This window comes from Arabidopsis thaliana, chromosome 4, assembly GCF_000001735.4.
Source record: "Arabidopsis thaliana chromosome 4, partial sequence".
NCBI lineage: Eukaryota > Viridiplantae > Streptophyta > Magnoliopsida > Brassicales > Brassicaceae > Arabidopsis > Arabidopsis thaliana.
This window is the reverse complement of record NC_003075.7, coordinates 9,668,941-9,687,083: the sequence shown is the minus strand read 5'-3', so window position 1 is coordinate 9,687,083 and position 18,143 is coordinate 9,668,941. Positions and strand designations below refer to the sequence as shown.

General features: G+C 39.7%; 8 protein-coding genes and 1 long non-coding RNA gene across 28 annotated transcripts; 3 read left to right on the top strand and 6 right to left on the bottom strand.

Annotated features, from left to right (window-relative positions):
* Positions 1 to 81: 81 nt before the first annotated feature.
* Positions 82 to 1,914, top strand: AT4G17310 (uncharacterized protein). 17 transcript variants are annotated; one of them, NM_001341211.1, is made up of 5 exons: positions 124 to 384; positions 468 to 586; positions 1,060 to 1,181; positions 1,374 to 1,418; positions 1,630 to 1,907. In NM_001341211.1, exons 1-3 carry the CDS (start codon positions 236 to 238, stop codon positions 1,065 to 1,067), a joined length of 276 nt encoding a protein of 91 aa, NP_001329196.1. In that variant the 5' UTR covers positions 124 to 235; the 3' UTR covers positions 1,068 to 1,181; positions 1,374 to 1,418; positions 1,630 to 1,907. The 17 variants fall into 17 exon arrangements, with proteins under 17 accessions (NP_001329189.1, NP_001329187.1, NP_001329190.1 ...); NM_001341202.1 differs by lacking the exon at positions 1,374 to 1,418 and having other exon boundaries at positions 82 to 384; positions 468 to 640; positions 1,630 to 1,898; NM_001341200.1 differs by having other exon boundaries at positions 82 to 384; positions 468 to 640; positions 1,374 to 1,898.
* Positions 1,915 to 2,099: 185 nt separating this feature from the next.
* Positions 2,100 to 5,736, bottom strand: NS1 (Class II aminoacyl-tRNA and biotin synthetases superfamily protein). Of its 2 annotated transcripts, none has more exons than NM_117835.5 (14): positions 5,134 to 5,568; positions 4,973 to 5,041; positions 4,746 to 4,856; positions 4,537 to 4,641; positions 4,147 to 4,284; positions 3,953 to 4,033; positions 3,784 to 3,861; positions 3,634 to 3,702; positions 3,467 to 3,541; positions 3,291 to 3,374; positions 3,109 to 3,195; positions 2,673 to 2,843; positions 2,463 to 2,589; positions 2,100 to 2,366 (listed from the first exon to the last, which is right to left on the bottom strand). In NM_117835.5, the coding sequence occupies exons 1-14, from the start codon at positions 5,524 to 5,526 to the stop codon at positions 2,251 to 2,253; spliced, it is 1,704 nt and encodes a 567-aa protein (NP_193462.1). In that variant the 5' UTR covers positions 5,527 to 5,568; the 3' UTR covers positions 2,100 to 2,250. The 2 variants fall into 2 exon arrangements, with proteins under 2 accessions (NP_193462.1, NP_001328216.1); NM_001341198.1 differs by having other exon boundaries at positions 2,109 to 2,366; positions 5,134 to 5,736.
* Positions 5,737 to 6,694: 958 nt separating this feature from the next.
* On the top strand, positions 6,695 to 8,459 carry AT4G17280 (Auxin-responsive family protein). Its single transcript, NM_117834.7, has 3 exons — positions 6,695 to 7,457; positions 7,554 to 7,808; positions 7,895 to 8,459. Exons 1-3 carry the CDS (start codon positions 6,807 to 6,809, stop codon positions 8,195 to 8,197), a joined length of 1,209 nt encoding a protein of 402 aa, NP_193461.5. The 5' UTR covers positions 6,695 to 6,806; the 3' UTR covers positions 8,198 to 8,459.
* AT4G06685 lies at positions 6,798 to 7,452 on the bottom strand. The gene has a single exon (NR_142022.1). It is a non-coding gene; the product is annotated as an other RNA (long non-coding RNA).
* AT4G17270 (Mo25 family protein) lies at positions 8,307 to 11,028 on the bottom strand. The gene is made up of 11 exons (NM_117833.4): positions 10,550 to 11,028; positions 10,285 to 10,446; positions 10,076 to 10,194; positions 9,877 to 9,951; positions 9,665 to 9,758; positions 9,500 to 9,559; positions 9,333 to 9,401; positions 9,132 to 9,230; positions 8,978 to 9,022; positions 8,699 to 8,801; positions 8,307 to 8,592 (listed from the first exon to the last, which is right to left on the bottom strand). Exons 1-11 carry the CDS (start codon positions 10,676 to 10,678, stop codon positions 8,516 to 8,518), a joined length of 1,032 nt encoding a protein of 343 aa, NP_193460.1. The 5' UTR covers positions 10,679 to 11,028; the 3' UTR covers positions 8,307 to 8,515.
* Positions 11,029 to 11,543: 515 nt separating this feature from the next.
* On the bottom strand, positions 11,544 to 13,187 carry AT4G17260 (Lactate/malate dehydrogenase family protein). Its single transcript, NM_117832.4, has 2 exons — positions 12,410 to 13,187; positions 11,544 to 12,218 (listed from the first exon to the last, which is right to left on the bottom strand). The coding sequence occupies exons 1-2, from the start codon at positions 13,025 to 13,027 to the stop codon at positions 11,775 to 11,777; spliced, it is 1,062 nt and encodes a 353-aa protein (NP_193459.1). The 5' UTR covers positions 13,028 to 13,187; the 3' UTR covers positions 11,544 to 11,774.
* Positions 13,188 to 13,608: 421 nt separating this feature from the next.
* On the bottom strand, positions 13,609 to 16,321 carry AT4G17250 (uncharacterized protein). 3 transcript variants are annotated; one of them, NM_001341197.1, is made up of 2 exons: positions 15,842 to 16,203; positions 13,653 to 15,735 (listed from the first exon to the last, which is right to left on the bottom strand). In NM_001341197.1, the coding sequence occupies exon 2, from the start codon at positions 15,681 to 15,683 to the stop codon at positions 13,755 to 13,757; it is 1,929 nt and encodes a 642-aa protein (NP_001328637.1). In that variant the 5' UTR covers positions 15,684 to 15,735; positions 15,842 to 16,203; the 3' UTR covers positions 13,653 to 13,754. The 3 variants fall into 3 exon arrangements, with proteins under 3 accessions (NP_567526.4, NP_001328637.1, NP_001190749.1); NM_001203820.1 differs by having other exon boundaries at positions 13,807 to 13,978; positions 14,107 to 16,203; NM_117831.6 differs by having other exon boundaries at positions 13,609 to 16,321.
* Positions 16,322 to 17,028: 707 nt separating this feature from the next.
* On the top strand, positions 17,029 to 17,867 carry AT4G17243 (uncharacterized protein; the record flags this gene model as incomplete). The annotated part of the gene is made up of 2 exons (NM_001341196.1): positions 17,029 to 17,097; positions 17,755 to 17,867. 2 exons carry the CDS (start codon positions 17,029 to 17,031, stop codon positions 17,785 to 17,787), a joined length of 102 nt encoding a protein of 33 aa, NP_001329632.1. The 3' UTR covers positions 17,788 to 17,867.
* Positions 17,079 to 17,739, bottom strand: AT4G17245 (RING/U-box superfamily protein). Its single transcript, NM_117830.2, has one exon. The coding sequence runs from the start codon at positions 17,699 to 17,701 to the stop codon at positions 17,201 to 17,203; it is 501 nt and encodes a 166-aa protein (NP_567525.1). The 5' UTR covers positions 17,702 to 17,739; the 3' UTR covers positions 17,079 to 17,200.
* Positions 17,868 to 18,143: the final 276 nt, after the last annotated feature.

Below are 18,143 nucleotides of genomic sequence, written 5' to 3'. Positions count from 1 at the left end.
CTCATCAACTCGATCAGAATAATCTTTACATTGCTATATATATACATTTGGTACTAAAGCTAATCCACAACTATACATCCGGTTAAGTTAACCAATAATGTAAACCAAATATAACCAACTCCAATAAAAGCCCAAAAGGAGCGAAATATTTGTTTGCCTAAAAACCTTATAGACAGTAGAAAAACCTTTCTTTCGATCGATCACATCGTCGTGTTTCTTCTTCTCTTTGATAACAATGGCTTCTGCTTGTCGTAAGCTTTTTAACAGAGCTTCCGTCTCTTCCCTCAAATCTACCCTCAGATCAACCACCGGATCTACGTCGGCTGCGTCATCAGCCGGATTTCGTCTTCCTTCTCAACCCACTCGCCATTTCTCCTTCTCCAGGTTTGCATCTGTGCATCCGTTTACTCATTCAGCCAATTTCATCTCCTTTGTTTCTGAAATTTCAAATTTCTCGATCTCTTTAGATGTCCTTCGGAGCTGGGATGTGTTCAGTCGCTGTTACCGCTGCACAGCACGGTGGCGGCGGCGAGGCTGACGTCATGTCTAAGCACAACTTCAAGGAGTAGCCGAGCTCTCTCTCAGGGTACACTCTGCTGCACCTCTCCCGATCTCTAATGCTTTTCTCTTTACTTTTCTTGTGAGTTCACTTTTTTGCTTTCCTCCATTTGCATTTACTCTCCTTCTTTGTTTTAATTTTTGCTCTTTTCTGCTTGCTTTTGATTTATGGCTAAATTGATCTTAGGAGCTAATTGATTGCTACAATGAAACGCTGTATGTGTTTGATACCTTTGCTTCTTCCTAGCTGCGTGGAATCTTGGCCTTATGACATTTCTTGCTTTTGAGACTAGTTTATTTGGTTAAGTGGAAAGTAAAGTACTCCTGAATGTCTTTTTTTGTCCGGTGAATTAGTTACTTAGTGTGGCTCAGTGCTGTAAGATTATCTCTTTGGGTCTTAACAAGTAGGAGAGAACTTATACGGCTAAGTGAACAGAGTTTGTGGAGGAATGTTAGAGTTTCGAGGTTTAGTGTCTAACTATGAGTACCTGGTTGATGCAGGCACATAATTTCACCATTACCATGTGGACCCTCTTGCATCTTTATCAAGTACGAACCTTTGTCATAGCTCCAATAGTTGAAACGAAATCAGGGAAATTAAGGATTGGGGTAACTAATGTGGGGTAAGTCACTGAAAACGTGTACAACTTAGATTGGAAACTTAGTAAACATACTGTCAAGTTGCATCACATCTGCTCATTGTATTTCCTTCTTTTGTTTTTTTAACTGGAATGCCGGTTTCTGCAAGTTAGTTCGTGCTCTGTGCATAAGAGTGTCACACAGTAACATAGTAATGTACAATGCTCTTTGTCCAGATGGAGTCGATGGCACGTGAGATGTGTTTGCAGTTTTTTTTAAAGGTGGGTTCTGTGAATAATGATCTCTGACAAGTTAGTTTTGGGAGAAGTTATTTAAGACGAGATTTTATTGTCTAGTTTTAAGGTAGCATTGCTTTGTCAAGCTAAATTATTATAGTAGATTCATTAAGCCATTTGCATCCATCTTTTGTTTCTTCACCTCATTCAGTGCCCTAATTTAATCGTGGTGATCATTTATGTTTTGTTGCTCTAGAACTTGGCCTTTCAGTTCCAAGGTGACTCAAAAACCCTCATGAAGGTGAACCATGGAATTATGAAAGGGGCAGGATCACAAAGAGTTGTTTCTTTTCTTCCCTTTGTCAAACTTATAGAAAAGAAGTGTCTGTCATTCTTTTTGTGACATATAAGTATTATTGATTACACAATCTCATGTACTTTGATTTATGATGAGAGAAATATTATATACAAAATATTTTGTGATAAGTATACTTTATTTTGTTACTAATATTATGTAGATAACTATTTTGTTACAATTTCACACAGTATGATAATACATCATCATCCTTTCAAACTAAACATTTCCCCCCTTTAATATCCTCTATCAATATCTTTTGAAGTTTATCTTGATTACATAAGTTTATGTAATGAAGTACATACGAAAGTAAAATATCAATGTCTGCATGAAACAAAATAAAAACCTAAAAAAGTCAATTTTTGTTAAAGGGAGAGACTGTTATAAATATATTTCTATATATGAATCAAATAATTATTTCTTTTGAGGTTTTCGTTTATGTCAAATAAATAATGGCACATAAGAGTACAAGAATTTTGAGGAAATGAAGAGAAAACTGTTGAGCAATGAGAGGGTCGAGTATCAGAATTCAGCAGAGGCAGGTGTGCGCGGGAAAGGAATAACGTCTCTGATATTATCAATTCCGGTGACAAATTGGACCAGTCTCTCAAACCCTAGTCCAAATCCTGCATGAGGAACTACACACACACAATAACAAAGGGACTTACTTCATCAGCCTCCCAAAGTTTCTATCTTTTGATTCATAGAAGAAGGGAAAAGAAGAAGAAAGAGACCTGAACCATAGCGGCGGAGGTCGAGGTACCACCAGTAGCTCTCTTTGTTGAGTTTCAACTCATCAAGCCTCGCTTCCAACACCTCAAGCCTTTCCTCTCTTTGGCTTCCACCTATCAGCTCTCCTATCTTTTCAGGCCAAAACCCATCATCATCATTCACCATCAACAACTTCTCATTATCAACAAGATTTTGTATTATCTTAATCTTACCCGAGGCACAAGCATATCCATTGCTGCCACTGTCTTCCCATCATCGTTCTCCCGCATATAGAATGCTTTGATCTCCTTCGGATAGTCTCTTATTATCACAGGTCGACCCCCAAAAGCCTCTTCTGTTATGTACCTTTCATGCTCACTCTGCAGATCCAGCCCCCACTTCACCTGCAACATGCAGCTCTATCAGGCAACCAATCCGACGTTTCTACTCACATGCGATCATGAAATAATCTCATTTTAAAGAACCTACCCATTCAAAATAGATATATAATCACAGTTTATTTAACACAGAAAATACAAAAACACAAACAGGTAGACTACTAGCTCAGAGGTCAAAAGCAGTTAGAAAAAGAAATGCCTATGCAAGTTTGCATATTTAGTCCAAAAGTTCAGTTCAAATCTGTCCGAAAGGAGAAAATAAAGCCTTTACCGGAAAATCGAATTTTTTGTTTGCTTTCAGAAGAATTTCAATGGCGTCTGTGTACCCCAGCTGTAGAAACTCTTTCTCAGCTACGTCCTTTACAAGATATATTGTAAATTAATCAGAATATCAGACAGTGCAAACTGCATAGTATTCTTTTCTGATCACAGAGTGAGAATAGGCGAACATACACTCAAGCGGCGAATGATTCCTTTCTCAATCCATGTATCGAAAAACTCCATGTCTTCCTTGCAATTATCAAGAACGTACTTTACCTATCAGAATATCAAGAGATAGATTACAATCAAATTAATTCTAAATGACATTTACAGTTTGAAAGGAAATATAAAGTGAAAGAGCAACATACTACGTACTGGAGGTAGGCAGTGGCACAGGCCATGTCATCATCCAGGTCGGCAAAAGCAAGTTCTGGTTCAATCATCTTATATGGCAGAAAGAGAGGTCTTCAGAAAATCAAACTTAGGTAAGAAAAATTTAATTGTGAGTTTGGCTGGAGGATTTAATAATGCTGACCCAGAATTCGGCTAAGTGCCTTGACGTGTTGGAATTCTCAGCTCGAAATGTAGGACCAAATGTGTATACCTGCAATGTCATACAGATGACAGATTCAGATACTTACTAACCAAAATCTACCTCACAATCACTCGAGTAGTCAACTTTTACATCTGAGAGAGCGGTTGCATAAGTTTCTCCATTAAGTTGCCCAGAGACGGTTAAGAATGCTGGTTTCCCAAAAAAGTCCTGAGGAGTGATACATCCATGAAATTCGTTACAGCTGCAAGGTTATATTCTACCATTCTTAAGCTACAAAATATATGGAGCTGGAACACACCTGAGACCAATCGATCAACCCTCCCTTTGTTTTCGGAATCGCATCAATGGAAGTATCGGTGTTCTCATGGGAGCTAGGAATCTAAAAATTGAAAGTATAGTTTAAGTGTAATGTTATTCTTTCTTCCATGTGGAGTTGAGAACTTTTAATGGGTTATTACAGAATGTTGAGATGTAGAGAGCTAAGGTCCTTACAAGTGTAGTGACACAGAACTGTTCTCCTGCTCCTTCACAATCCGAAGCTGTGATAATTGGGCTTGCCACCCAGACAAATCCACTTTCTTGAAAGAACTTGTGTGTAGCATATGCCAGAGTATTCCTAACTCTTGCCACCTAAACAAGATATTTTGCATATTTAAGAAATATAGAACTTGGTGATTATCACAAGGCAGTAAGTTCACCGTCAAGTTTCACTAAAGTGAAGCCTGAAAGGTGAGCAGTAGAAGCAGTGTTCACATAAAATAGACAAACAACAGTTTCTAACAAGAGACACGTTTCTGCGTGAGATAATACATAATATCACCAAGAAGCTAACAAGAGTCGTATACAGTATGGAATTTCAGGAAGGTATAAAAGGAAAGTTACCGCCCCAAAAGTGTTGGTTCTAGGACGTAAATGAGCCTTGGTTCTCAAGAATTCCCGGCTGACCCTTTTCTTCTGGATCGGATAGGAAGAGTCACACTCTCCAACCTATGATAAAACGAGACTAATAAGTGACAAAAATTCAAAGAAACATACTTTCAAACTTAAGGAACTAAAGTTCAGCATCCAAAGTAGAAGAAGAAAAGACATACCACAATGATTTTCTCCACCTTAAGTTCCACTTTTTGCTTCGTTCCCTGGCTAGCTACAATAGTACCTTGTACAGATACTGATGCTCCAGTCAAGATCGAACCAGATTCTACCTATTATCCACCCAAATGGAATGTGGCAAACAAAACATGTCTAAGGATTATCATAAGGTTTACAAGAATTCAAAGCTCCTAAGTTCTAATTATTGTTCTCAAGTCACAGAAATTACCTGATCATACCCTTCTGCATCCGAAGTCATCACACATTGCAAATTCGATAAGCATGAACCATCATTTATCTTCCAACAACAACAACAAAATAAAAACCAAAACTTTGTCAGCAAATCAATCAAGAGATTGATAAAAAGATGAAGAAAGGTTGAGAATTTACCTCAATGAATGTGACACTGCTCTGAGATCGAAGTGTACGAACCCAACCCATAATGTTAAGGCTCTGCCCGACCCGACTCAGTCCTTCGTCCGCTCCTCCTTTCACTTCAGCTATCCTCAACTTTTTCCTGAATTCTCCAACTTTACTCCCAAATCGTTTCTCGTAACTCTCAACTTTATTTCCATCACCGGAGCCGAGAGATTCCGAAACAGCTGTGCAAAAGCATCTCCGGCGAGAATTGGCCGGAAAAGCATCGAAGGGAGGGAGAACACGGCGGCGTAGAGGACGGAAGAGAGAATAAGAAGGGTTAGAAATGGTGAAGAATGATAAGAAGCGGAGAGTAGAGTTTTGAGTTAGACGGAGAGATGTCGCCGGCAGAAACGTGGCCGCCATTGTAATCGAATCGTTCACTGTTTTAGGATTGCGCGAGTCTTCTTCTTCATATTGGAACATCCACCCGACCCAAGTTGGTTAACCCGACCAAGATTGGTATTAACCCGCCCTGTAAACTTTTAGCTAAATAAGCCCATTTAGAGTCTAGAGGCCCATCACCTACAAATGTTTTCAACTATGAATCGGCCTATTGAAAAGAAAAATCTTTTGCCATTAGAAAGATAGAAATTCAGGGTAGCAGCAACATTATTGTTACATTTAAAAGTTAAGTCACCACCAAGCAGTGTGTCTTTTAGTAATTGTCTTGTGTCAAACTGGAGCATAAGTGTATGGATACAAAAATTAGTATTATTGCAATATGATTGTTGGGTCACATGATCTGGAAAAGTAAAAGCAGCTCATTATAGGGTACTATGTATTGTTAAGAGGCTTTGGGTTTTAGCACTCATATGCGTTGACGAATGTCAACAATCTTTAGTTGACACGTGGAAAGTAATAGAGACCCACATCCACATGGAAGCAGTTGAGATATTGACCCAAAAAAGTACACAACTAAAACTCTAAAAACACAACCCCAACCACTTGGCATCGGATCTCTCACAGACCGGTGCGGTTGCTCACCTGCATTCACTTCTCATTGTCCTTTCGTTTTGTTATTGTACACATCTATCTAATCTATCTATTGTTCCACATGTTAATGTAAGTAAAAGACAACACAATAAAACCAAACAAATTAAGCTCTAAATATCAATTATTTACTTACTTTTAGGTTGAAGATGCTACCCAATAGTAGTTGTGATATACTACTCATAATGAGAGAGAATTTGGTATATACAAAGGCAGGCGAGACAGGTGTGACCGGTTGTTGTTGATCTTAATTAGGTTACCATTATAATTAACCCGATTAATTATATATCCTCTGTAAACAAGTTTGTTTCTCATTTTTTTTACCTGAATAACTGTGATTAAGTCAACGAGCATTATTGTTGCATTTCCTTGTGTAATAATGAGCCACATTATTGTTGCATCACACACTTATGCTAATAAAGAAAACATGTTCTACACACTAGAACAAAAAAAATAACAGCAAAAAGATATTAGCAAGGTAAGCATAATTTGATCATATAACAAAAGAGAAACGTTATGATCTCTATTAGACAGCTTAACCAACAAAGCTAACCCCACTTTCCTCTTCATATTTAATCTCTCTTTCTCTCCTTTCTTCAACAAATATCTCCTGCTCTTACATCTGAGTCTTTTTCTTTCTAACCTTCTGATTCATGAGTAATCATATGTCCATTATGAAGTTCTTGAATCAAATCCTCTGTCTCTCTCTTATCCTCTCCATATCCATGACTACTCTTTCCTTTGCTCAGACATGTTCTAAATACAAGTTCTCCAGCAACAATGTCTTTGACTCTTGCAACGATCTTCCTTTTCTTGATTCCTTCCTCCATTACACTTACGAGTCTTCCACCGGGAGCCTCCACATTGCTTATCGCCACACTAAGCTCACCTCTGGTAAATGGGTTGCTTGGGCTGTGAACCCAACGTCTACGGGAATGGTGGGAGCTCAAGCCATCGTTGCTTATCCACAATCAGATGGTACTGTCAGGGTTTACACTTCTCCCATCAGAAGCTACCAGACGAGTCTACTAGAGGGTGATCTGAGTTTCAATGTCTCTGGTTTGTCTGCAACTTACCAGAACAATGAGATCGTTGTGTTGGCAAGTCTGAAGCTTGCACAGGATCTTGGGAATGGTGGAACCATTAACACAGTGTGGCAAGATGGGTCAATGTCTGGGAACAGTCTTCTGCCTCATCCAACTTCTGGCAACAATGTTCGATCAGTGTCAACTCTCAATCTGGTATCCGGTGTTTCAGCAGCTGCAGGAGGAGCTGGAGGAAGTTCCAAGCTTCGCAAACGCAATGTGAGTTGAATCTTTTGTGGACACACATCTCTTTCCCTAATTTTTTATTTGGCAACAACGAATAATGATTGATTTTGGTAAAAAAATGGTTGGCAGATTCATGGAATATTGAATGGAGTGAGCTGGGGAATCATGATGCCACTAGGGGCAATCATTGCTCGATACTTGAGAGTAGCCAAATCAGCAGACCCTGCTTGGTTCTACATTCACGTTTTCTGCCAGGCTTCTGCTTACATCATCGGTGTTGCCGGATGGGCCACTGGTCTCAAACTCGGTGGCGACTCACCAGGGATTCAGTACAGCACCCACCGTGCCATCGGGATCGCTCTCTTCTCTCTAGCGACAGTTCAGGTACATTACACACTTCACATCAAAAGGGAAACCAGTAAAATATATAGGTTTCAACACCAGTTAATCGTTTGTTTTGAAAACATTAGGTGTTTGCGATGTTTCTGAGGCCAAAACCAGAGCACAAGCATAGGCTCTACTGGAACATTTACCACCACACGATCGGCTACACGATAATCATCCTAGGGGTGGTGAACGTTTTCAAAGGGCTAGGCATATTGAGTCCCAAGAAGCAGTGGAAAAATGCCTACATCGGTATCATTGTTGTTCTCGCCATTGTGGCCACCCTACTCGAAGCCTTCACCTGGTATGTAGTCATTAAAAGAAGGAAACTGGAGGCTAAAACGGCTCAGCATGGAGCATCTAACGGCACTCGGTCTCAGTATGCTTAAGATTAGCAACAGACTTGCTTCCTTTTCTCTTTGTGCATAGAGACACAGTTATTTATCTGCTTATCTATCTGTTCCCATATGCAATGATGATTTTTTACATTCATGATTTAGGATTTATAATGCCATTTTTATTTGATCAACACTAAAGGAGTGTACATGTGAATTCATATGATCTAAAAAAATCCAGAGTAGTCAACAGCGTAGATGCTGAGAGAGAGAAAAGAAACAGTACCTAATAAATAACAACAATCTTTGATGGTCCAAAAATGTCTTTCAAAGATTAACAGAAATCATGAGCTTCTGTGTATATGTGCATGCTCAAGCAAGCTCTCGCAGCTTAAGGTTTGCAATCTCTCTCACAACCTGAGCTTTGTCTGCGTCAAACCTCTCGTCCTCTGCCACATAACAGACATGAATCATAAATATAAGAAACTCGTTTTACGGTGAGAATCAGATCCATTCTCTGGTGATACAAGGCTTCATATAACACAAGTCCTATACCTTTGTCCGGCTTGATATCAGCCAACAATCTCAGAAGCTTGTTTCTGTTTGCCACCAGAATGTTGGCGATGTCTGAAGGCTTGTTTTGGTTCGCTACAAACAGCTGTACAGAAACAACAATATCAGTGAACTTTGGTTGCCCCTTCATGACTTTATTATCAAAACTCAGACTACAATCACATTAAAAAATCCGAAAAATCCAATTGCCAAAGCGTCTGACTGATGATTATGTTTCACTGGGTAAATTTACTCCATGTATTTAGAGTACAAGAAATATACCTTGAAAACATGGAAAGCTTCTATCTGAATAGTCTTGCTTGATTCCTGCATTTGAGAGTTTTCGACCACAGGTTTCAGTTTGTTTCCAATATTAACTCTGTCTGGCAGAGCCAGAAATTAAGAATTTAATGTTATGGCGGGTAAAGCATCATACTCTGAGAAGATTCATCAGAATCCTCAAGTTATCCATCGAGCTCACATACTTCGTCATCACAGCCGAATTTGACCTATCCAATAATATATCGCCCAACAACTGTAAAATTTTACACATTACAATCCATCAGAATGCTCTGTCACTGCTATCTTTTTCGTGATTAACCATCGATGATATCATCACTCCTCTAAGTTACTCTACCTTAATAGCTTGCCGTCGGGTAATATAATTAGTTGATTCAAGAAGCTTTGAGTTGTAGTCTGCAAAAAACTGTAAATCAAAACAGCTGAGAGTCATACCAGATTGATTCAAGATAATTTTTCTCTCAAGCAAAATTTTATGGTTTGGTACATTGTAAGAGAACTTACCCAGTCTTCATTCTTAATGAGAAACTCAGCAACTGTAGACTTGTGCCTTGTCAGAAGTTCCTGCAAGAAAATAATCACGGAACTGGAGTTATGATGGCATGTATTAGAGATATACTCAGATCGTGATTATGAGGGAACTCCAAATATGTCGCAGTGTTCCCAAACCTTAAAAGTTGCAGCAGCATCAGCAGCAATGTCGAAATTGGGAAGCTGTATGTAGTAAAAAAACTTCTTCACGTGCTCCGAGTCCAAAACATATCTGAACCATAGAAAGAGAAGCAGTTTTCACTATATAAATTCGATAGAGATTGTCTCTTTATGGATTGAAACATATAGGATTTAATCTCGTAATCAAAGAAAATATAAGATTTGCTCACTTTGCAACAATCTGATGACGGATGCACTCTCTAAACATAGTACCATAGTGTAACGCCATATCGGTGTTTTCAAACCTGAGAGATATCACAGAAACCCATATGAATGATAAAACAAACCTCATGATCAAAATCTTAAAAGAGCCATTAACAAAATCCATAATGCAACCTCAAACTACATGATTACATCTCCTAAACTCACCCATCAACTAGAAAATCCATAAGATCAATGTTGGATTCAAGATAATCAGCAGCAATAAGACGTGAATTGACTTGTTGCCTCTGAAGATTTGCAACAACTTGTGTAGCATCTTTCCTCGCCTAAACAAAAAGACAATCTCTTTATTGAACAATTGCATAACAAAACAAAAAGAGACAATCTTTGGATTGAATCATGAGAAGAGATGGTACCTCCAAGTTCAAATTAGGAAGAGAAGTGAGCAAACGGCGAAGAGTATCAGCCTTAAAGAACTCCTGAGTCAACTGAGCACAAGCTTCAGCAACAGGCTCAGCCTCACTGTTTCCATATAGAATCAACTTCAAATCTCGTATGCTCTTACTTAGTTCCACCATCTACACAAGCAATTATCAGAAAATCAAACCTCAGGGATTCAATCAATTCAAATCAGATCAGAAAGTTTTCAGATTTGAGAAATCGAAAGTAAAAAGAGAAAACCTTTTCCTCGCGTTTGGACTCTCGAAGGTCAGGGAAGGAGTTGGATCGATCGGCGTAGAGGAGGAGATCGCGAGTCTGACGAACAATATCAGCGGGAGTCCGCGGTTTGGATTTGAAAAGACCTCTCATTTCCGACGAGTCTCCACCGGAACAACCAGAAGCGGAGACTAATCTTCGGCTGGAATCAGCAGTACCAGCTTCTTTTGACGCGCACGATCCTATCTCGTAGTTGTTGTGTGAATTGTGAAGATCCCCTCTAGACCTAAAGCTCTCTCTCTTAGGGTCTCACTATGCTTTAATCTCTTGTTCCCTCGCGTTCTCCGTTTTGAGATTTCAGATAGAGAGTCAGAGATCTCTTTGCTTATTTGGTTTTTGATTGTCAAAACATTTTTACTATATGAGTCTTGGTCTTGCCTGCCATCTCATATTTTTTGTTTTAGTTGGTTGGGTTCAATGCTCTCATAGACTCCAAAGTAAATGTCACAGGCTCACAGCCACATCAAGCTGTTAAGTAACAATTATAAGAGAGATAATCTAATTACAATAATCTGGAATTTGATGATTTTAGGGATTTTTTATATAAATAAAATCTATTTATTTCTATTTCTCGACGTATTAGTGTTTATGCGGATTTCCTTGTAAAAGACGCAATAACACGAGAAAATAGTATTTTCGTGCCAAAATCGTCGTGAGTATTCATGATGTTAGATTGTTAGGAACTTTAAAACCTCTTTCCAATTTTTTTTCTATCATCATGTTTTTGATATATTAATATTTGTGTTGATTGTCTTGCAATAAACGCAATAACACGAAAAAGGTATTTTCGCGCCAAAAATATCGGAATCATGAAGTTAAATTGTTAGGAACTTGGTGAACCAAAAAAAAAAGATTGTTAAGAACTTACAAAATCTATTTCCATTTTTTAAAAGAAATTTATTTCTTTTCTTTTTTTCTACACATCATATTTTTTGATATACTAATGTTTGTGTCGATTGCCTTGCAATATGCACAATAATTTCATGCCAAAACCACGCATTTTCACATTACTGGTAAGTGGTAACTCAAGTGTGTTGTAAGCAAATACCCTATTTCAAAATAGAACTCAAAGTTGGGATTACTCTGCATGAACAAGCATTTACATAACATATAGTGATCAACATCGACACTATCACCCGTGGGATACTAGTTATAAAATTGAAATTGATGCATATATAGATGTGGATATTCAAAGTCCCAATTGGCTCTGCATCTCCAATATAGTCTTTGCCGATTTCTGCAGCTTCTCAGCCTCTTCATCAGTCATATGCACATTGGTCACAGCAACCACACCATTCCTTCCAAGCAAAGCCGGAAGACTGAGGAAAACATCACCACCATCAACACCATAAAATCCACGAGCAAGAACAGTAACCGGGTGGATCTTGCGCTGGTCACGGAGGATAGTACGAGCCAGATTAGCAACTGAGTAGCCAATGGCCCAAGAAGTGTAACCCTTGAGTCCAATCACTTCATAGGCGCTACCAACAACAGCTTGGTGGATATCCTCAAGAGTTTGTTTCTCGTAAGCTATCTGGTTCTTCTCCAAAAAGCTTAAGACAGGAATGCCTCCAACACTAATGCTTGACCACAATGCCACTGAGCTGTCTCCATGCTCTCCCACAATAAATGCCTACAACAACCAATCCAAACACACTTTTGCTCTTCAATTGATCTTCTCAACAATACAGTATAAAACCACTAAAGCATAGATTTTTATCATACTAAACCATTAAATCCAGCTAATGACTCCTTAATCGCAATGTTTAACCAAAACAAATCACAGCTTTATAACAAAAATCCCTAATTTTGGTTGGAACTGACCTGTACATCCTGAGCATTAACGTCGAGATGATCTGCGATTAAGAATCGGAACCGAGAAGAATCGAGATTAGTACCAGATCCAAGCACCCGATTCACCGGAAAGCCAGAGAGTTTCCAAGCAACGTAAGTCAAAACATCAACGGGATTAGAAACAATGATCAATATAGAATCAGGAGAAGCTTTAGCGAGTGGAGGAATGATATGACGGAAGAGAGCGACGTTCCTCTGAAGCAAATTGAGTCTAGACTCGCCTGGATTCTGTCTAGCACCAGCAGTGACGATACAAAGATCAGATCCAGCGGTGACTTCGTAATCAACAGAAGCGGTGATCTTAGTTCGAGGGAGGAAAGCAGCGGCGTGTTGGAGATCAAGCATTTCGCCACGAAGCTTATCGGGTTTGGCGTCAACGAGAGCGATCTCGTCTGCGAGATCTTGAGTGAGGATGGTTTGAGCTATGGCCATTCCGACGTTTCCGACTCCGACGACGGAGACTTTGGTACGTCGGTTTGAAGGGAGAGAAGGATCGGAGTTGTGGATCGGTTTGAAAAAGGCGCTGGTTAGATCTAGACCACTCGGACCCAAGTCCTTCAACGACGAAGTCGATGCGTTCTTCTCCATTTCAAAAATCAATTTTTAGGGATTTGATTTGATGATTCTCTGTTTCTTCTTCGAATTTGGTTTCTGTGACCGTGTGAGTGGGAAGTGTACATTTTATAGGCAGAAATGACAAATATCAGTGCTTCACTTTTTTGGTTTTTACATGTTTGTCCTTTTATTTCGAAATTTTAAAATGTAATGATTATTTATTGACATTTGAACCTTTGATTTGTACTAAAAATTGACAACTTGTTTGGTCCGAATCTAATTTTAAACATGTTTTGGTCGGAGACAGGAAGCAGCACACAGTTTTATCAAATTGTTCCCCTCAAGATGGTTTTACCATTTAGCAATAATAAGAAATCTTCAAACTTCAATAATGGTTAAAAAATAATACTCTAGAAATCAGAGAAGCAGCTTTTGTTGATAACATGGCATGGTTAAATTATTACTTGCATTGGTCTTGAGACGTTATTGCAAATTTCCAGAAGAATGGATCAATGTTTTGGAAGAGTAGCTTTGCCTTGTCAACAAAGCAAACTTGACGACTTTGATAGTTTGACTAGTGCATCAACCGACAAAGGAAACTTATTATTGGTAAACTGGGTTTTAAAAACTAATAAACTCTTTAGACTTGGCATCAAGTGTTAATAGTTAGATCAACCGACAAAGAAAGGATTTTATTTGCTAATTAGGTTTTATCATGTACAAAACGTAATTAATTCTTTAAATGTGACAAGAAAATGTGTTATTCTAGGTTGATAATGAGTTCACGGGTCGTACACTGGGACGAAGGATGAGTGAAAGTGATGGATTTATTGGTCCTATAAAACTCTCTCCATTCATCAATCTTTGCCACTTTGTGATGAGACAAAGCAGGCATGCATCTCCTGTCTACGATCTCAAGTATCTTCTCTGTTCTCCCCAAATGCATTGCCGCTTCTCTCACCGACGCTTCCCTCACTTCCACTGCTGTAACCAAACACTTCATTCCAATAACTTGTGCCGTGTTGCAAAAGCATCCTGATACTATGTCCGATACCATCTTTTCCACATCTTTCAACAGAGTCTCCTCTGTTTCAATGTTTCTTGATTCGTACTTCATCAAAAGGGTTTGGCTGATTCGGTACATTGAGTTTGCTGCTTGAGTCTTGATGGGCCAGTGCGAGGGCTTATGCTTCATGCATAGTATCCGATTTTTCTCCCATGACTCTGTAAACTCTTTTTGTGCTATATCTACCAGCTCTTTAAGAACTTCCTGTGGTGTTTTGCTATGTTGCTTGGATAGTTTTCGAAGATCCACGTTGAGCCATTTATGGTAGAGATCAACTCCTAACCAAACAACTTCTGCAGCTTTCCTGCTGTTAGCTAACTCTCCTTCGATGTCTAAGACCTCTTCGAACTTGTTGACATAGACCAATGCCTCGTTTACAGCTTTCACTAACTTCTTGAGCGAGCAAGGCTTGATGTTAGGAAGAGCGACAGCGATACTCGTCAGTGTTACCAATGGAAGGGCCCAACTATTAGGTGGCTCTCCAGAGGCCAGAGAAGAAACCTCGTCGCTGTCAAAATCTCGAATCCCTTCAAATCCTTTTGAGATGAAAGTTGTTGCCTCCAAGAGCTCTATCAAGTTTACAGGTTGTTTCTTCCGACCCTTTTGTATCAAGTGGTCTGTGGCCACACGGTTGCTACGTGCCATGTAGTCCACCATCTCCTCCTCTCCTTCAAGATGCAGAACGAATTGTCTGGTTGATGGATTTGAACCGGAGGACTCAGCGTTTGCAACAGAATCACTTTTGAAGGTGAAATGAAAACAACATAGCAAGATTCTACTCGAACAATAGACCGTGATGAAACGGAGAAACTTGCTAGCCAGCACTATACCATACTGTGTTGCAATGCAGATATCAAGCATCAACCGGTTTAAGTCGTGTGCAAGCTTCCTGCTGCAGCGACCATGGAGCATCCAAAAGTTCAAGGGACGTTCTTTCTTCTCAGCGAGACACTCTACCCAATAACTCTCTACTCTTAACTCATCTTTCAAAGATTTCTTGTTTCTAAATGGACACCTAAAGTTCACTGCCTTGAGCCATCTGCTCGCTGGAGCAACGGTTCCTATGGCCACTGCAGCTGTCTGGGAGACTAGAACCAAAGTGGTTGACCATTTGTAATCAGAATCTCCATTGCAGAACCCTAGTGACCGGGGTTGAAGAAAGTAAGACCGGACCATGGCTTCAGCCAATGTGATTGCAATCAAGAAACAGAGGAAACCAGTGGTGGTGCAAGTAACAGAGCGAGCCATCACAAACTGAGGGCTAGAAGTGTGAGCCATCATCCAGAATTTCATCAGATCTTCTTTAAGCTTAGGAACCCCTCTTCTTCTCTCTGTATACGAAGGACACTGCTTCAAAGCAAACTCGTATCTCTTCTTGTACTTGAGCTCCAAGAAACGCTTTGTGGCTGGGACAGTGATAGCAGAGAAACTCAAGATCATAAACATCAAAAGCATGAGAATAATGACCAGAGCGTGTTCTTGAGGGAACACATATATAGCTCCTGTACCCAATTGGATACAGATGTTAACAACATCGGTGATGACTAGAATCCCAAGAGCCGTGAGGTTCATGAGGAGATCTTGCGTGACCATGTAACCAAGAGAAGGCATGGAATTAGCCATCACGGTGCATACGAAGACGCTGCTGCTGAGTTTAGCAAGCTGATCTTGGCGACTAGGCATAGAAGTGTTGAGATCCAATGAGAGTTTGACGCATACAGAGATAAAGGTGAGAGTGGTAGCGTTGAGAGAGAAGAATTTGCAAGGAAACCAGAACTTACGGTGCCGGAAGCCGTGAAGAAGATCGGAAAACATAGCAACTCCACAGATCAGTGAAGCTGCAGCGACATATACACCTATGGATGGCAACGGCTTGCTGAACTCTGTGTCGCTTAGATTTCCATGTGAGTCGCAACCCATCACTAGATTTGTCTCACTCTCTCGATTCTTCTATTTCTTCGTCTTCTTCTATGGAGAGAGAGAGCGACAGAGTCGTGTCTTGATGTTATAAAATTGTTCAGAATCTTCAAAGAAGTTACTAGCTCTGTCCAGTGTCCACTCAAAGTCATAAGCTTTGACTTGTCTCTAGTTAGACTCGTTCAAAAACGAACTGTTGGTTGCGTTCACACATTAACACAGCTCTAATCTAATAACAAGGCTCTTTCTTTCTACTTACGTGTTCGTCTCTCCACTACACGATCCTACTCCTACCCTCATAACAAATAATCTACAACAGTCTATTTTTTTGTCAACAACTAACATGAACAAGTCGCATTACAAGATAACCCTTTAATTTTTTTTTGTGAATAGTAACATCTCCTACCTTTTGTCACCTTAAATATCATTACCCTGAACTTTTTGTCCAGAACTCTCAGTAACTTTTTCTAAAAATAGTTTTTTAACATAACTCACGATGTGCATCATTAGGCTATCTAGAACAATGTAGTACATACGAGGAGATATTGCATGGCTTTGACCTTTGAGACCAGATCAAAGTTGTTCAATCATCTTCTCCTCTAACTTCATCGCTTGATTGTGTTTTGAGCTTGAACATGTCAGCAACCTGAAAATATGCAGCGAGCATAGTCTTGCCTTTCCAGTATTGCATCCATGACTCTGGTTAGGGGGTCTAGGAATTCATTGAAGAACTTTGCACGCACTTGGAATTTTCTCCTACTGCTAGCTAGAATCATTCCATGCCAATGGGCAATGGAGTTAATGCTCGTAATGTGAGTCGTCGTCATTCCACTTCTATTTTTTTTTCTCATCCTCTATATTTATCCATTATCTTATCTAGTAACAACTCTTTTCTTTATCTTATCCAACAAGTGGGAACGTACCTAACACCAGTCAAGACCTCATATATCTTGAACTCCGACATTAAATAAAGCCTTTGGTCCCTCTATATTATGAGGTATTGTTATTGCTTCGTTACACATTGGTCTTTGTTTGTTATACGTTGTAAATGATGATTCACAAAAGTGACTTCATATCAATTTTAGACTGTGCAAATTTCATGGAATATAAAAGGAGAAAGGTAAAAAATAAACTAACTTGTAAAACATGATAGTGGTGTGAAGTTGTAAAGAAAATAAAGATAAAAAAAAAGTGGGCAAGACCAGGAACTAGCTACCATCTGACTAAGGTGTACTCGTTAGTGGTAAGCTTTGTGAGTGAAGTTGAGGTGGGGAGGAGAAGATGTTTGTCCGGCAAGTGGGACAAGAAGAATGGGATGAGGAGAGCCACTTCTGGATGCAATAAACGTGGAATCCATGTTTGCATCTCTCCAACACGCGTAAGGTGTCACCGTCTTGGAATTCAGACAAACAAATGATGCACTCTGCTTCATTGCCTGCTAGGTTTAGGCCCGGGGAGTAGACAAGTGTCGGGGGAGCGTCTGGATGGGTGGCCTCAAGGTCCGGGTCGGGCTTAGGGACATGTTGGAGGACTGGACGGAGGCAACAACGGATAGCAGCGTGGAGAGAGAGGACGCATATGAAAGAACAGAAGAGGATGATGAGAAGGAGGAACGCGTTGGCAGCAAAGTCATTGGAATGAGAGTAAGGCTTCCAGCCGCAACTATGAGAGGTACATGTAGACGTAAGTTCGGGTTGGGGATCAGATGATAGCAGCAGCCGCATTGGAACTCAGACAAGTTCCCAAAAACCTTTCATGTCTTGTTGTGTTTATAAAGAAAGAACAAAAGAGAGCATTAAAGAGAAGATGACAGACACCAAATGGTGGCTTAATTTGGTCTTACTTGTGATGAAGGAGACGTGGATGGGTCGAGAGAAAGGGACCACTTGAGTTATGAAGATGGATTGGTGGTGAACAGATACATCTGTCCATTTCCCATTCTTGTAGACCAGATTCTTCATGATAATGCTTTCCCCTCCTGCCAAGGCAACTCTACAGTTCCCTTTTTTCTTTAAATTTTAAATGCTCATTTAGTTTCTATCTTATCCTAAACAATTGTCTTCGACGATATTGTGAGAGTTAAAGATTTGAACTTCTCATACACATGCATACTAGTCCAGTTACGTGTTCTATTCACATTACAACTCTTATTAACTGATATAATTC

Bases quoted from the DNA above. Each gene is read 5' to 3' on its own strand.
- AT4G17260 (NM_117832.4), bottom strand. From the start codon at position 13,027: ATGGAGAAGAACGCATCGACTTCGTCGTTGAAGGACTTGGGTCCGAGT. The intron at 12,219-12,409 runs GTCAGTTCCAAC...TGGTTGTTGTAG, and splicing joins TTAATGCTCAGGATGTACAG to GCATTTATTGTGGGAGAGCA.
- AT4G17250 (NM_117831.6), bottom strand. From the start codon at position 15,980: ATGGGTTGCGACTCACATGGAAATCTAAGCGACACAGAGTTCAGCAAG.
- AT4G17280 (NM_117834.7), top strand. From the start codon at position 6,807: ATGAGTAATCATATGTCCATTATGAAGTTCTTGAATCAAATCCTCTGT. The intron at 7,458-7,553 runs GTGAGTTGAATC...AATGGTTGGCAG, and splicing joins CCAAGCTTCGCAAACGCAAT to ATTCATGGAATATTGAATGG. The intron at 7,809-7,894 runs GTACATTACACA...TGAAAACATTAG, and splicing joins TCTCTCTAGCGACAGTTCAG to GTGTTTGCGATGTTTCTGAG.
- AT4G17310 (NM_001341208.1), top strand. From the start codon at position 236: ATGGCTTCTGCTTGTCGTAAGCTTTTTAACAGAGCTTCCGTCTCTTCC. The intron at 385-467 runs GTTTGCATCTGT...CGATCTCTTTAG, and splicing joins CGCCATTTCTCCTTCTCCAG to ATGTCCTTCGGAGCTGGGAT.
- NS1 (NM_001341198.1), bottom strand. From the start codon at position 5,586: ATGTTCCAATATGAAGAAGAAGACTCGCGCAATCCTAAAACAGTGAAC. The intron at 4,285-4,536 runs GTAACTTTCCTT...TATCTTGTTTAG, and splicing joins GAACCAACACTTTTGGGGCG to GTGGCAAGAGTTAGGAATAC. The intron at 2,367-2,462 runs GTCTCTTTCTTC...GTGTGTGTGTAG, and splicing joins CCTCCGCCGCTATGGTTCAG to TTCCTCATGCAGGATTTGGA.
- AT4G17270 (NM_117833.4), bottom strand. From the start codon at position 10,678: ATGAGAGGTCTTTTCAAATCCAAACCGCGGACTCCCGCTGATATTGTT. The intron at 9,402-9,499 runs GTAAGTTCTCTT...TTTGATTTACAG, and splicing joins TCATTAAGAATGAAGACTGG to TTTTTTGCAGACTACAACTC. The intron at 8,593-8,698 runs GTATAGGACTTG...GTTATGTGGCAG, and splicing joins TGATATCAAGCCGGACAAAG to AGGACGAGAGGTTTGACGCA.
- AT4G17245 (NM_117830.2), bottom strand. From the start codon at position 17,701: ATGCGGCTGCTGCTATCATCTGATCCCCAACCCGAACTTACGTCTACA.